Raw genomic sequence first — 16,103 nt, 5'->3', positions numbered from 1 at the left:
GTCTAAGATCAGATTTGAATTTACAAAAATGAGTATTCATTACACCAGGCATAGTACTCTATCCACTGCACCACCTAGCTGGTTCTTTAAAGAGATAACTTAGAAATTAGAAGGAGGCAGCAGGGTATACAGGGAAAGAGCACTGCCTCTGTAGTCAAAAGTAGTAAGGTTCAAACCCTGCCTCTGATGCTTACTACCTGTGTGACCTTAGGTCACACACTTCACTTTCCTGGGTCTTAGTTAATTCATTTGTAAAATGAAAGAGTAACACAAGATGGCTTCTAAGGCTCCTTCCAGCTCCAGAGAGCAGTGATAAAGCACCTGAAAATCTGCAGAGTACTTTACAAATATTATCTCATTTTATGCTCACAGCAACCCCGGGAGGTAGGTGCTATTATTATCCCTATTGTACAGATAAGGAAACTGAGGCAGACAAATGATAAAGATAAGTGACTTGTTTAAGGTCATATGGCTAAGTAAGCAACTGAGGCCAAATTGGAACTTCTGACTCTGAGCTCAGGGCTCTATCCACTGTACCACCTAGCAGCTATTTTATTCTTTTTTTAATTTTTTCAGCTATTTTATTCTTTTTTTTTTTGTTTGTTTGTTTGGGCAACGGGGTTAAGTGACTTGCCCAGGGTCACAGCTAGTCAGTGTTATGTGTCTGAGACCGGATTTGAACTTAGGTCCTCCTGACTCCAGGGCTGGTGCTCTATCCACTGCGCCACCTAGCTGCCCCCAGCTATTTTATTCTTAAGGAACACAGATAGTATCCATTGAGGGGGATGAAGGGAGGCAGAGGTGTTTTCACTGAAAAAAGAACCTTAGATTGGCAGCATCCTGGATAGTGAAGGGTCAGACACAGGGTTAGACAAGGCTTGCCAGGGGCTCAGGGAGCCAGAGCAGTGGTAACAGTTTTATGTCAGAAGGGTAAGGAAAGGAAAGAACAGAGACAGGGTTCCAGGTTGGGGAGAAGCTCACAGGAATGTCTCTCAGTGCCTGGTTCTCGACCTTTGGCCGTCCTTTCTTCCTGCCCTCCATCTTGTCACTGGTAGAATTTCCTGTGAACAAAGCAAAGGCAAGGACTGCTGAACTTGGGAAGGAAGGAGATGCTCTCTGCCCTCTCCCTACCTCCCCACTAAGAATTAGTTTCTGCTCAAAACTGAAACAGGGTAATCACATCCCTAGAAGAGCAGAGTTTATTCCTTTAACGATTCCTGTGCATTCTTCTGGTAATGAAACTAATGCCTCCTTAGATCTAAGGTTATCTCTTTATCTATGATACATGTATCCTAGATATATCTATTTATATGTTTTCTCCTCCATCAAGCTTCTTGAGGGCAGGGACTATTTTTGCCCTTTTTTTGTACCCCTGACACTTAGCATAGTGACTGGTACATAGTACGTGCTTAATAAATACCAGCTAAAATACTGAAGGGGCTATGGGAAAACAAGCATATTAATACAGTATTGGTGGAGCTGTAAATTGGTCCACACATTCTGGAAAGCAATTTAGAACTGTGCCCCAAAAGTCACAAAACTGTGCATACCCTCTTTGACTCGGCAATACCACTAGTAGACCAATATACCAAAGAAATCAAAGAAAGAGGAAAAAGAGTCATATATACAGAAATATTTCTAGTAGGTCTCTTTGTAGCAGCAAAGAACTGGAAACTAAGGAGGTGCCCACCAAATGGAAATGTCTGAACAAATTATGCTATGTGAATGAAATGTATTATTATGACATAATAAGTGATGAATCATAAGCTATTCCCCAGTGGATAAGTGATCAAATGATATGAACAAAGTTCTCAAAAGAAGAATTTCAAACTATTAATAACCAAGTGAAAGAATGCTCTGATCACTAATAATAAAAGAAATGTAAATCAAAAAACCCCCAAGGTTTTACCTCACACTCAACAAACTGTCAAAGATGAAAAAAAGATGGCAATAGTCAATGTTGGAGGGGCTGTGAGAAAACAGACACACTACTGCACTATTGTTGGGCCTGTGAATCAGTGACCATTTTGCAAATCAATTCAGAATTAAATAAATACAAATAAAGTGAATAAAATGTCCATACCCTTTGGCCCAGAGATTCTACTAATAGGCTTATAACCCAAGGAAGTCTTTGACAAGAATTAAAATCCCCATAAACACCAAAATATTTATAGCAGCATCAATTGGGGAATAGCTAAACAAATTGTGGTACACAGAATAACACTGTGCTTAACAACAAATATGATAAATATAGAGAAGCGTAGAAAGACTTACATGAACTGATGCACAGTGAAGTACGCAGAGGCAAGAAAACAATATACAAAATGACTACAGCAACATAAATGGAAAGAACGATAACTGCCAAACAATCAAAAGTGAATGTTGCAAAATTACAAAGAATAAGCATATGAGAAGTCACCCCTCCCAGATACTTCTCTGAAGAGGAAGGACAGGTGTGGGACATTTCAGACTTTCTCAATATATTAATCAGTTTTGCTGACTTTTTTTCCTTCTTCCTCTTTTTCTTTTTCTTAAAAAATTAACCTTGCTATATGGGATGACTCTAAAGATACTGGATGAAATTATGATGAAGTAAAAACAAAAGAATAATAAAATATATTTTAATAAAAGAAATAATGAAAGGTACAGAAGCAGTGAAATTTGGAAAGATTTATATAAACTGATAACAGAGTGAAGCAAGCAGAGCCAGGAGAACAATTTATACAAGAATAATATTGTAAAAATAAATGATTTTGAAACACTTAAGACCCCTGATTAACAAAACAACCAACAATGATTCCAGAGGATGGATGATGAAGCATGCTACCCTCCTCTTGACAGAGAGGTGAGAGACTCAGTATGTAGAATGAGACATATTTTTTGGACATGGCCAATATGGGAATTTGTTTTACTAGACTATGCTATTTGTTACAAAAGTTCCTTTCTTTTTTATTTTTAATATGGAGGAGGACTAGGAAGGAGAGAAAATAGATTTTTGTTAACTGTACAGCATCTAATTTTTAAAGATGCTTTTTTGGTTAACTGATAGTATATTAGAAGTAGGGAGAACAGCCAGGACAAATCCACATCATCCCCTGGTCAAGCTAGTTACCAACATTTCTCAATTACCTATGCCCCTGATAGAGAACTGGCTATATATATATGCATGCATATGTATATATGCACACACATGCATATATATATATATATATAACTTTATATATAAAGCTAATTTGTACTTGGGTCCAAAATAGCTGTTTTGTCCTTTTTTGGGGGGGCAGGGGCTGATTTTCACTTCTGATTAGGTTTTACTTATTCTCTGATCTCACTCACAGAAAAATCAGAACTTGCCAGTGGACAATACACATAGAGGTAAATCTACACCCCAACTGTGTGAACATTAAACAAAACCTCTTGGAGTCAGACTCCCAGGCCTTGAGTGGAGGTTCCAGTACACTGCAGAAGCCTAGCGTGGCTCCAGCAAACCGCACTCCTAGCTCTTCCTGAAGAATGGGTACAGAAGTCTGTCAATGGTAAAAGTATTCTTACCAAGTTTAGGAGGCCCGTGGGGGGCAGGGAGCTGGCTTTCTATCCTCTCTCCATCCTTCCCCAAACCACCCTTACTTGGTCCTGCAAGCCTTCGGCTTCCTCCATATGGGTCACCCATCTCTGCAAGCCAAGTATATATGGGTAAGTAAGCAGGGGAAGAAAATGCACCAAGCCTATAGGGAAAGATGCAGGGGGTGGAGCAGGGGAAGACAGGTGAACAGGGAATAGGAACATTGGGGGGTGGGGGAGAGCAAGACTGGGGAGACCTTAAGTACCAGGGAGAGGAGATGGGAGGGAGCAGGTTAAGCAGAATTTACTACAGTAGATACCGTACCTTAAACAAACTTTACATATACTTTAAATACTTTATCAACTCATCATTTGCTTTATAAGTGAGATTTATCATGGGATTTCTTTGATTAATGAACTCTTCAAACACATAGGCTCATATATGCTACAGCAAGGCTCACATGCTGCACCCCATACCCTCTGCCTCTCCCTAAGTCAGCTTCACTTCTAAGCATGGCCAAGAATTCTTTATTTTCTATTTATAACAAATGGTTCTAAAGAAAAAGCTTTAGGACTCCCCAGTCACATTTGGGGTGGAGGCAATAACAAGATACACCTCTGACTCTGTATCTTACACTCTCCTACCACCCATGCCATCAGTTCTAGCCTTAATGACTGGAAGTATCTATTGACTAGTATCGACATGGGCACAAAGATATCAAACACTGGGGCAAAGGAAATCATCTGCTGAGTTTCCCACTCTGGAGTGGAACAAGAGAAGGAGAACCCAGTTGAGGGCTCCTGACATGAACAGTGACAACTAATGGTGAGGTGATCCTTTTTTATCTGTTCATCTAGATGCAGGGATGGGGAACCTTTGGCCTCGAGGCCACATGTGGCCCTCTAGGTCCTCAAGTGTGGCCTTTTGACTGAATCCAAACTTCATTCACTGAATTCCAAACTCTTAATAAAAGGATTTGTTCTGTGAAGTTTGGACCCAGTCAAAAGTCCTCATTCGAAGACCAAGGGCCACATGTGGCCTCGAGGCCGAAGGCTCCCCACCCCTGAAGAGTAAAGCCTGGCATTCTCCACAGTGTTGAGCCCTCAAGAATGGTGTCTGCCCTCTGGGTTTCGTCACCCACTTTAGGGCTCAGGCAATGGTTAATGCTGAAACAAACTTCCTAAGCAGGAAGCTAAGGCCAGGGTAAGGAGACCAGGAGAATAGCCTTCTCTCCTCAGGTAAATTAAGAAACCTGATAAAGGGCTCCATGGAAAATACTCTCTGAGCCCTAAGTAGCAGGAATAGGAAACAAGAAGGAAACCTACTACATAAGCCAATCCAAAGACCTCCATTAGCCAAGATCTCCATGGAAACCCTTCTATAAGCCGATCAATCTAGATTTCTCCTATATATTCCTTCCTGCCCCAGATGCTGAGCTAGGACTATCTTCTTACAGAATCCCAAATGTTGCAAGGATCTCAAAAACCATCTAGTACAGCCCACACCTGAATAAGAATTCCTTCTATACCATGCCCAAATCAGAAACCATCCACTTCCCAAGGCAGTCTATTCTATTTTGGGGCAGCTATAATTTTCAGGAAGTTATCTCTCACATCAAACCTAAACTTACCTCACTGAAACTTATAGAAATTGTTCCTAGTTCTGCCTATGGGGCTAAGCATTTTGTGTTTTCCCATCAAAAATTAAAATCACACAGAAGAACTGGAGAAAGAAAGATGATCAAGGAATTTCACCGTCTGGCCATGGAGCACAGCCAAGCCAAGTTGGGGTTTAAAGACCAAAAATGTAATTGTCAGATCTAGGAGGGCAGGAGAAACCAAAGGCAAAGGCAAGACTTGAGGTCTCCTATAAACTGGTTCACTGAAACATCAAAGAGTACGCCCAATAAAGCAACTAGAACTTAAGTGCATACATTCTAGGCACTGTGCTGGGAGCTGGGGATAAAAAGACAAAAATAAAACAGACTTTACCCTCAAGGGCTCATATTCTGTCAGAAAAGAAGGGTTCACACCTAAGTATATACAAAAGAAATACAAGGTAATTGACAGAGGAAGGGAGAAGAAAGGCACTAGTAGCAAGAAGGATAAGGAAAGACTTCATACAGGAGGTGGTATCTGAACTGAACTTTGAAGGAAACTAGGGATTCTAAGATTTGGAGGTGAGGAGGGAGGGAATTCCAGGCACAAAGGTCAACCAGTGTAGGGACACAGAGTTGGGAGATGAAGATCATGTATGAGGAAAAGTAAGAGGTCACTCTGATGGAGATTACATGAAGGGAAGTAATATATAAAAATGCTAAACTGGTAGAACAGGGTTAAATTGTGTTTCCTCTCTTCCTCTCTCACAAAAATGCTATTTATTAATTTATTAACAAATATTTATAAAGTACCTACCATGAGTCAGGCACTATGATAGGTGTGGAGGCTAGGGGCTGGATCTGTGATTTCATTCATACAGAATGACACACACACAGTTCTAGGTAAGGAAGCTCCTAACCATGCAGGTTGACACCTTCTATAAAACTTTAAACTTAGAGAGGTGCCCAGGGCACTGAGCAGTTAAGTGCCCTGCCCAGGGTCACATATCCAATATATGTCAGAGATAGGACTTAAACCCAGGCTTCCTGGTTTTTAGGCCAACTCTAGCCACTATGGAATGTTGTCAGGTGCTGAGGATTAAAAAAGAGTCCCTGCCCTCAAGGAGCTTATATTCTGTCAGGGGAAACAACATAAATATAGGTAAATATAATATATATGCAGATAGTTCTCACTTGACATAAATGGACCATTCTACAAACGTCTACAGAAAACAAATCTGCCTGAAGATATGGAGAAGGGAAGGAGGAAGGAGGCAAGAAGGAGGCAGGCACACAGTTCAAGGACACATAGGGAGCCAGGGACAGAGAATCAAGAACAGAAGGAACAGAGGCGAGAGCCTGGCTTGAATGAGAGACAGAACAGAGCAAAAAGGAGCCTGAGGCAGAAGGAAGGGTGCCCCCAGCAGAGCAGGGCAAAGTTCTCCTCTCTCCTACCACACTGGAGATCTCAAGCCAAGCCCCCATCCTGTCAGTTCACCAGTCTCTCCACAATCCTTTCTTTTGCTTTCACTTGGAGGGTTTTGGGATTGGTTTTTTTTTAAATAATTTTTGGTGGTTTTTAAAGGGTTTTTTGGGGGGGGGATGGGAGAGCGGGAGGCTAAGCACCAAGTGGAGGGGCAGGAGGAGAAAGAGGGAGAGATAGAGAGAGGGAGGGGGGAGAGGGAGAAAGAGGGAGAGAAGGAGAGAAAGGGAAAAGGAGAGAGAGAGGAAAAGAGAGAGAGAGAGACAGAAACAGACAGAGACAGAGACTACCAAGTAAATACAAAGTAATTTCAGGGAAGAAAGAAGCCACTAACAACTGAGAAGCTCCAGAAAACTCTTAGACAGACAGTGGTACTTAAGCTCAGAAGAAAAGGAAATTTAAGGATTCTTTGAGGCAGGACTGAGAAGGCAGTGCATTCCATGCCTATGGATGGGAGATCAAACTTTTTTTGTTTGTTTGTTTGTTTTGGTTTTTTTTTTTTGGCTAGGCAATGGGGTTAAGTGACTTGCCCAGGGTCACATAGCTAGGAAGTGTTATGCGTCTGAGGCCAGATTTGAACTCAGGTCCTCCTGAATCCAGGGCCAGTGCTCTATCCACTGTACCACCTAGCTGCCCCCTGGAAGATCAAATGTTAAGTGTGAGGAACAATAAGAAAGACAGTTTGGCAGGACCACAGAGTGCCTAAAGGGAAGTGATGTAGAACTAGACTAGAAAGGTAGATGTGAAAGGTTTGGAATGCCAAAAAGAAGAGTACGTATCGCTCGGAAAAGCCTTGTGGCCAATGGCTGGTGAATTCTACACCCGGGTTTGAAATACCCTGAGAGGGCATCCTCCCTTTTCTCCTGTCTTGGGGAGGTATTTCAAGCACTTCGAACTGAGGAAGAATATTCCCAGACAACAGATAACCACTTCTCTGACAAGTTCTTTCCTCTCCTTTATCTACTATCTGGCTCCTTTCTGGCTGCCTAGAAGCACTGATAGACAGAAAGACAGACAGATAGATAGATGATAGATAAACATATAGATAAATAGATAGAATGATAGATAGACACATAGATAGAAACAGATACACACACATACTTGTCTATACCTAGATATCTCTTCACCCTACCATCCCCTCAAGCTATCTTTCTATATCCTTCTTTCCTTTCCCAGCCAAACTCCTGGGGGGGGGGGGGAGAGCTGTCTAAATTACCTCCATTTTTTCACCTTTTACTTATAGTTTTCAGCTCCTTACAATACAGCTTCTGATGCCAATACTTGCTGAAACTTTGCTCTCCAATGGTCTCTTTATTGTTAAACCTAATGGCATCTTCTCAGTTTTCATTCTCCTTGACCTCCCCTCAACATTCAACACTGTAGGCCAACCCTTCCTCCTATATACACTCTTCTCCCTTGATTTTCAGGACACTGCTTTCTCCTATTTATTTACCTCTGTCTGGTCCTCTGCAAAATCCCCATCACTGTCTCATCCCCTTTGTAGGGGTGCATCCCAGGGCTCTAAACAGGGCCCTCTTCTCTTATGCTTGTACTCTTTCTCTCAGCTCCCATGGGTTTAATTACCATCTCTATGTAGATGACTTCCAAATGCATGCATCCAGCCTTCATCTCTCTTTAAGCTCCAGTCTCACATCTCCAACTGCCTACTGGATGACATAAGCATCTCCAAACCAAAATGTTGGCACCAGAACTCACTGTATTTCCCCTTAAACCCACCTTTCTTCCTAGAAGATATTTCTGTCAAAGAAGTTCTATTCACCCAGGTTTGGAACCTTAGAATCATCCTCAATTTTTAATTCTCTCTCATTCCCCATCCCTACTTGGTTGGCAGTACCTTCAAATATATGTCTATGACATTTCTAACACCTTATTCTTTCTACCCACTCACAAAGCCACTACCCTATTTCAGGCCCTCATTGCCTCTGGCCTGCACTACTTCACAACCTTCCTTACTGATCCCCCACAAAGCCTCTCTCCGCTCCAGTCTACCCTCTAAACAGCTGCCAAATTGATATTCTAAAGCCAACTTTTTGGTCCTTGTCTCTTTATGCTCTTAAAAATTATTGAGGATCCCCCCCCACCAAAGGGCTTTTATGTGTTATAGCTATTGATAGCTATCATATTAGAAACAAAAACATCTTAGTATTATTATGAAAAGAGTTTTGACCTCAAAGACCTCCCCCTACAAAGGGTCTTGCAGATTCCCAAGGGGCCCCCGAGACCATACTTTGATAACTGTTGTTCAAAGCACTGGTCTGATCATATCACCCCTCTGCTGAAGAATCTTCAGTTGCTCCCAGATGCCTTTAAAATAAAATATACACTTATATGTTTGGTATTTAAAGCCCTTCCCAGGTTAATCACATATGTTTCTTCATTATGCCTTCTTTGTTCCAGCCAACCTGACCTACTTGATATTCTCCACATAGGAACTCCTATCTCTTGCGTCTTAGAAGACTCCCCAAGCTAAGAACAACCTTCCTCCTTGCTCCTGCTCTTCTTGGTATCCTGAGGTTCTTTCAAAGCTCTGCTCAAGGACCACCTCCTACAAGAGGCATTTCCTGTTTCCTGCAGTTATTACTATGCCCCAAAGTAATCTGTATTGGTTTATGTACATGTTAAATCCCCCCTAGGGGCAGCTAGGTGGCGCAGTGGATACAGCACCAGTCCTGAAGTCAGGAGGACCCGAGTTCGAATCCAGCCTCAGACCAAACACCTTACGCGTACTAGCTGTGTGACCTTGGGCAAGTCACTTAACCCCCGATTGCCTCACTAAAAAAAAATGAATAAAAAAAAGAAATACCCCCAGAAGAGTGTAGACTTCTTAAGGGCAAGAGACTTTTGTTTTAGTCATTCTATTTCCCCCATGCCCAGCAACATAGCTGGCAAACAGCAGGCATTTAATAAATGGTGAATTGAAACTAGTCTAAACACTGAATGCTGAATCAGTTATTATTTGATATACCAAGCACCTAAACTTCTGAGTACATATGTCCCCTTCCCTAACCTTGGGAAGCAACTTTCCTTTCAGCCGGGCCAGATTTACTCAATTCTCCCAAGACATTATGGGATAGGTAAGTCAGGAGTTCTTAGCCTTTTTTGTGTCACGAAAACCTAGTAAAGCCTATGGACTCCTCAGAATAACATTTTTTAAGCGTATCAAATTAAATACATTGAATTACAAAGGAAACCAATTCTATTGAAACATAGTTATCAATATATGTGCATATATAAAAATTTTAATTAATTTTTAAAATAAGTAATTAATTAATTAGATTAACAGACTCTAGGATAAGAACTCCTGAACCAGATGATCTCCAAGGTCTCTTCCAACTCTGACATTTATAATTTTATCCAATTTATATCTCACCTCTCCTTTCTTAAATTTATCTACTTTATACTTTGGCAGTTTAATTTGCACCCAGAAAAACATTTCTCACCATACATTGCTCAAAGCCATTAGACCTGTTCCCTTCTCCCAGCTCAGCCTCTTTCCTCCCTTCCCCAAAGGACCCAACCCAAGTAAGAATATAACAAAGGAATAAAGAAACAAAGTAATTACCTAGGACAAACCCAGGAAGAGCTTTTGTCTTTGGAGAACCAATCTTTTCCACTCTGCAAATCTACAGGTACAGACAGTACTACATGAAGATGGAGCACCAGGGTAGTTATTACACTTATTCATTTACCTATACCCTTGTTCAAGGCCCAAATTTTTAGAGTCTCCATTCTCTCTAAATGACTTCTCAGACGTTAGGGACAAATTTACTGGGTTTCCCTCTCTCCTGTTGACCTCTCCGAAGATTACTACTTTATGTCAGCTTACTACTCAGTTCACCTCTAGAAAGAGGCTCAGGTCAAAGCCAGGTGTGGGTGATTATAATTTTTACTGCAGACTTCAAAGACAGAAGCTTAAAGGGAAATGTATGTGTGTCTGTGTGCTGAGAGGGAGATGATCCCATCTACTTTCCAGGTCAAGAGGCCAAGCTTCAGATCTGTATATATGTACTCCATGCCCTGTCAAGGGAGCAGCAAAGGAACAGAAACCTGAAAGTTACCAATGGCAGGGTAATTCAATAATCCCAGCCACTTTTTTTTTTCTCTCTCTCACCCCCCCCACCCCCAATCCCATATGATACCAACATGAATCAACTCAGAAGGCACTAGTGGTATCACAAAAAGTGCACTGAACTTGAAGAGATCTGGATTCAAATCCTGCATCTGAAACACTAGCCAAATGACTAGACTAAAACTCTCAAAGCCTCAGTTTCTTTATCTGTAAAATGCGAATAACTGGAGTACCTACTTCAGATGGTGAGGATCAGATGAGATTAATATACATAAAGTATTCTGCAAACCACAAAACTATATAAGCCTAAGCTATCACTATTATAAACTGAGTAGGAGCTCTGCTTTGGATTGGCTCAGGAAGGCCAAAGACCTGAGCTCAGGACTAGGGAAGACCAAGGGATTTAGGTTAGACACAAGAAGACTGCACGACTCACACAGTAACATCATAGGGGTAGGAGAGATTTTCTACATTCACCCACTTCATTAGGATAGAGAAAGATCTCTGCTCCTTTGCTTCTCCCTTCCAAAAGCCCATTTCCCAGGGAACTGGGAAAAGAGGGACATTTGCATACAAAGAAAAAATCCCATCAAAAGTCACAACAAACATATCCTCTTAATTAAAAAAATGCACAACCTAGGAAACTCACATAACCAAACAAAGGCAGAGCAACCCAGAACACCATTTCATGGAAACAAACCAAGAGCAGGAAGTTTTTACTTCAGTCCTAGGGTCACAGCAAAGAGAAATGGCTCAAGACAGCTTGAAGGGTGAAAAAAACAGCCAGCCAGCCACAGATGGATTGGGGAGAATCTGGAGACACCTACATCTGAGGGGGCAGGGCTGAGTGGGGGGGGGGGGGGAAATGGGCCACCGGGAATAGGCAAAGTTGGGGCTGGGGTAGGAAGGAGAGGCAGGACTGGGGTAGTGTGTAGGGAAGCGATTGGCCAACTCCACCAAAGAGGGTCAATGCCTTCAGACATTCATGGCCATCACAACCCCCAGGAAGGTACCAGAAGGACCTCCAGATCCTCCCCTTCTCCTATCTAGCCCTGGTCGGATTTCAATTTTCTAACCGAGTGCACAGCGGCCTCCCAACCCCAACCCTGCTGGGGGCCATAGTGAACAGGTCCCACACCCACCTGTCACCTGCCTGACCCTCCCCCTCCGCCCTGTGAGTGGCCTGCTAGGACTGGGGGAGAAGCAGCCAGGAAGGTGGAGGAATTGGGGGTGCACGGGGGGCCGAATCGTCTTCCCCAATAAGCCCCCCACTCATGCCCCGCGCCCCTCACCCCGCCCCGGCCCGGCCTGTCCCGTCCAGTCCTGTCCTGTCCCGCGCGGGCGGGCGGCGAGCCGGAAGGGGCCGGATTACAGGGAGGCCGGGCCGGGCAGACCGGGCCGAGCCGGAGGGGGAGGGGGGACAGCTCCAAACACGGGGGGGGGGGGCGCAAAGCAAGCCGAAGGCAGCGAAGCAAAATGGCGACTTTTTCTGTAGGAGGAGAAGGAAGGAAAACAGCGCGAAGGCGCGGGAGGCCGAGCGAGCGGCCGCACCCCCAGCCCGGGGGGTCTGCAGCGCCCCCGGCCCCCCTGGCCCCAGGCGGCCCCGCCCCCCGGCCTTTGCTGGCTCCGGGGCCTGGGGGCAAGGGGGCGCGGGGCTCGGGCGGGGCGCGGAGGGCTGCCCGGAGGGGGAGGCCCCGGGGGGCTGGGGCCAGGGCCAGGGCCGGGGGCAGGCGGGCAGGCAGGCAGGCGCGCTTACCTCCGGCCCGGCTCGGCTGGGCTCGGCGCGGCGCGGCGCGGCGCGGCTCGGCACGGCTCCCCCGGGCCGGCGCAGGCTGCGCGCCGCGCTGGGCTCATGCGCGCTCCCTCCCCCTCCTACCTTTGACAGTTTTACAGTCCGGGGGGGGTGGGGCGGGGGGACGGGGGAAGCAACTTGCAACTCTCGCGTTATTCTTGCAGCCCCGCACAGTCTCCCAGGGAAATGGGGATCGTCTACGGGGCTGGGGGAGGCCTCAGCCCGAGGCTACTGTTTCCCCCCCAGCCGCGGAGCGCACGCGGAGACCCAATCTGGGCTCCGGGAACTCCAGGGTCCGTCCTTCTTGGCCTGGCTGAGGAGGCCAGCTTGTGCCCCCATCACCCCGTCAATAAAGCGGAGATCGATACCGCCCTGGGTGAAGGAGGGAATGCAGTTGCTCCCCTTAAACCTTCCCGAAGGGTGGGGATGGGGTGGCCCGGTGTTAGGGAGTGGCCAGGCCAGCACCAGCGGGAGTCCCTCCTTGCGGCCCGAGCTGGATGTCAGACAAAACCTCCGAAACTCCGAGCCTCGAGCGAAGGGCAGATCTCTGTCCTGGTGGGGGCAGTTTGAGGTCACTGGGGAAACAGCAATGCTAGGGGTCCGGGGTCAATTGCCTCAGGCCCCCCTGGGCTCAGGATTGTGAAAGCCATAGCAGGAGCTGACAGAAAAGGACTCAGGCATTTGGGCTTCCAGTCCCACGGTGTTGCTCCCCCCCAAAAATTCTGCAGAGGAAAGGGGAAGAACTTATTTGGGGGAAGTGTCTGCTAGAAAGGAGCATCACCGTTTGACACTCAGTTTCCTCCTTGACTGGCCATCTCAGCCTTTTTATTGTGGGGTCATAAATCTAGAACAAGAAGGCATGTCCAAAGCCATAGCCCACTTCCACTGCAGAGAGGAGGAAACAGGTCCAGGGAATTTAAGGGACTTGTTCCAGGTCACACAGATAAAGTCATAGGCAGCATTTGAAAACAGAGACGTAGTTGAGAGATGGTATGGAGAAAGAAATGGTTTGGCAACAATGAATGTGACGTCTGAGTGCGAGTGAGAAATCAAGGATAACGTTGAGGTTACAAATATGGGTATCTGGGAGGATGTTGGTACCTTCAACAGAGTTAGGAAAGTTTGGGAAAAGAGTAACGGGCATGAGAGTCTGGAAGAGTTCTATTTTGTATGTTGTATTTAAGATGTTAATGGGGTGTGCAGTTGGAAATATCTGATAGGCATTGGGTGATTTGTGAATAGAGCTCCCTAGAGAGAGGAGGCCTGGATATATAGATTTGAAAGTTGTCAGCATAGAGATAAGCGTTAAACCAATGTAAGCTGATGAGATCACCAAAAGTATAGAAAGAGAAAAGGAAAGGGCCCAACACAGTCTTGGGATACATGTGAAGGTTAGTGGGTGGGATATAGATGATTATCCAGCAAAGGAGACTGAGAGGGGTGAAAGAATTTGGAGGAGGAAATCACCTATGTCAAATGCTACAAAGAGATTATAAAGGATGAAGACTGAGAAGAGATCATTAGAGTGAAAAATAAGGGATCATTGGTAACTTTGGACAGCTCAGTTTCAGTTGAATGATGAAGTAGTGTGCCAGACTGTAAAAGGGTTGAAATGAGAATAAAAGGAGAATGAAATGGAGGCATTGAGTGTAGATAGTTTTTTTCTTGGGAATTTGGCTAAGAAAGGGAGAAATATATGATGATCTCATCAGATCCTCATCAACTCCCCTGTGAAGTCAACAGGGCAGGAATTATCCCTATTTTACATATGAGAAAAAGGAAGTCCAGAGATAATGAGTGACTTGCTCATAGTCATAAAGACAGTTAATTTCAGAAGCAGCACTATATTTGTGGTCTTCTTACTCCCAATTTGGTGCTTTTTTCTATTGCACCACCATACACAAGGCTCCCTTCTCTGGGAGCTAACACTTTCTACCCACACCACAGACTACAGATATAACTAAAGTTAGCCTCCTGGAGCTTTGCTCCCGACTCGAACAGTGGAGGGACTGGAGTGCCGCAGGCCTCCTCAGAGTGTTGCTGGGCCATCCCAACTGACACATCAACAGTGCTGTTGTCTCTGTCCTGGGGAGCTGTCTCCCTTTGTGCTACTGCTGCCTCCTACTTTCTACTGTCCTCCCTTCCCATACTCTCCCTTGCGGGATAGAGTGGAGAGGATGGTGTCAGGTCTCTGCTCTGACTGTTAAAGAGACAGCCGTCTCTTTTCTCTGCTCAACTGTACTCCACAGAGTCAACAACCTTAGTTATCCATCTCACATGATTCATGAATTAGAATATTGACATTCCCCTAATTTCCTATAAAAAATAAGGGGGAATGTCTATGTCTCTACTTCCTGTTCCCTTGGGCCCTGTGTCCCTAGGTCTCTTCCTCTCGACTGAATTTGTCTTAGGATACTGTGTTTAGGGAAGGAAAGTGGATGCCTGAATATCTCCCAGGAAATAAATACCCCATGTAGTCATTCAGTCAACAAGCATTTATTGAGTGCTTACTATGTGCCAGGCATTATGCTAAATAAACAATGATGGAGATACTAAGAAAAGTAACAATAGTCCCTACCCTCAAGGAGCTTACATTCCAACGGGGGAGACAATATAAATAAATGGTTTCATACAAAATAGATACAGAGTACCTGAAAGGTTATGTGAGAGAGAAAGAGAGAGACAGAGACAGAGAGAGAGAGCAGCAGCAGCTGGTGAGAGGAGGGAGAGGAGAAATGGAGAAAGGCCAGCTACAGAAGATATGATTTGATCTGAGTCTTGAAGGAAGCCAGGGAAAATAAAAGGTGGAAGTGAAAGGGCAGAGCCTTCTAACACTGGAAAACAACCGGTGCAAATGCATTGAGATGGAAGATAGACTGTTGTATGCATGGAGAAACAAGTAGGCCAATATAGTTAGATCATAGAATTTGTGGAGGGAGGTGAAGTATAATGTAGTATGAGCCCCAAAGACCATTGGTATGGGACTCTTTCCTCAGTGGTGCAGATCAGTATCCTGTACCTGTTTGAGGAGTGAGGAAGACTTGTTGAGAGTAGGAAAAAAGAGAGATAAGATCTCCTGAATATTTTCTTGGATTCTGGTTTCCAGCTTTGAGAGAGATGATCCTCAATAGCAACCATTCTTCAGATTGCTAAAGGGAAAGAAGGACTCTGGGAAAAAAGCTGACATGAGAGGAGCTGGCAGTCTATCCATGGATTGCTTCACTATAGATTTCAGGGGAATTTCCCCCTAGGTGAGATCTGTGACTCTCTCTGTTCTTGGTTGAGCTGATTTACCTCACTCGTAGTGGGAAAGCTCCCTTGTTCTATATTGTTTCATATATATGTTTTCTTTCTGTTTTACTGTCAACTTAGATAAATAGGTTTCTCTGCTATTAGCTGTGTTTGTACTCATTGCAGAACTGGTATTTGGAGGGAAAGGGGTCAAGCCTTGTATATAAAGCTTGGAGGCTCCTTTCCCCATTAATGAATAGCAATCAGGAGTTTAGCTTAAAGTTACTTCCCTTAAACTAACAATATTTAAGGGAGCAGATATATGTAATTCTAGACCAGTATCTTCTCTCT

The 16,103-nt window shown here is 44.4% G+C and overlaps 1 protein-coding gene across 2 annotated transcripts in view; it reads right to left on the bottom strand.

Moving 5' to 3' along the window:
• ZNF512B (zinc finger protein 512B) overlaps positions 1 to 12,503 on the bottom strand; it is a 38,732-nt gene extending 26,229 nt beyond the window's left edge. Inside the window, exons 1-3 of one of the 2 annotated variants that reach the window (XM_027849657.1) lie at positions 12,486 to 12,503; positions 3,550 to 3,669; positions 982 to 1,061 (exon numbers count right to left, since the gene is read on the bottom strand). In XM_027849657.1, the coding sequence (XP_027705458.1) occupies positions 982 to 1,061; positions 3,550 to 3,667 (198 nt within the window). In that variant the 5' untranslated portion in view covers positions 3,668 to 3,669; positions 12,486 to 12,503. The remainder of the gene's footprint in view (positions 1 to 981; positions 1,062 to 3,549; positions 3,670 to 12,485) is intronic. The other variant, XM_027849656.1, reaches the window with a different exon arrangement.
• Between the last annotated feature and the right edge of the window lie 3,600 nt (positions 12,504 to 16,103).

The sequence above is a fragment of the Vombatus ursinus genome, unplaced genomic scaffold (assembly GCF_900497805.2).
Source record: "Vombatus ursinus unplaced genomic scaffold, bare-nosed wombat genome assembly UNPS02000580.1, whole genome shotgun sequence".
Classification (NCBI taxonomy): Eukaryota; Metazoa; Chordata; class Mammalia; order Diprotodontia; family Vombatidae; genus Vombatus; species Vombatus ursinus.
The sequence above is the reverse complement of the archived record's forward strand: the minus strand, read 5'-3'. Positions and strand labels throughout refer to the sequence as shown.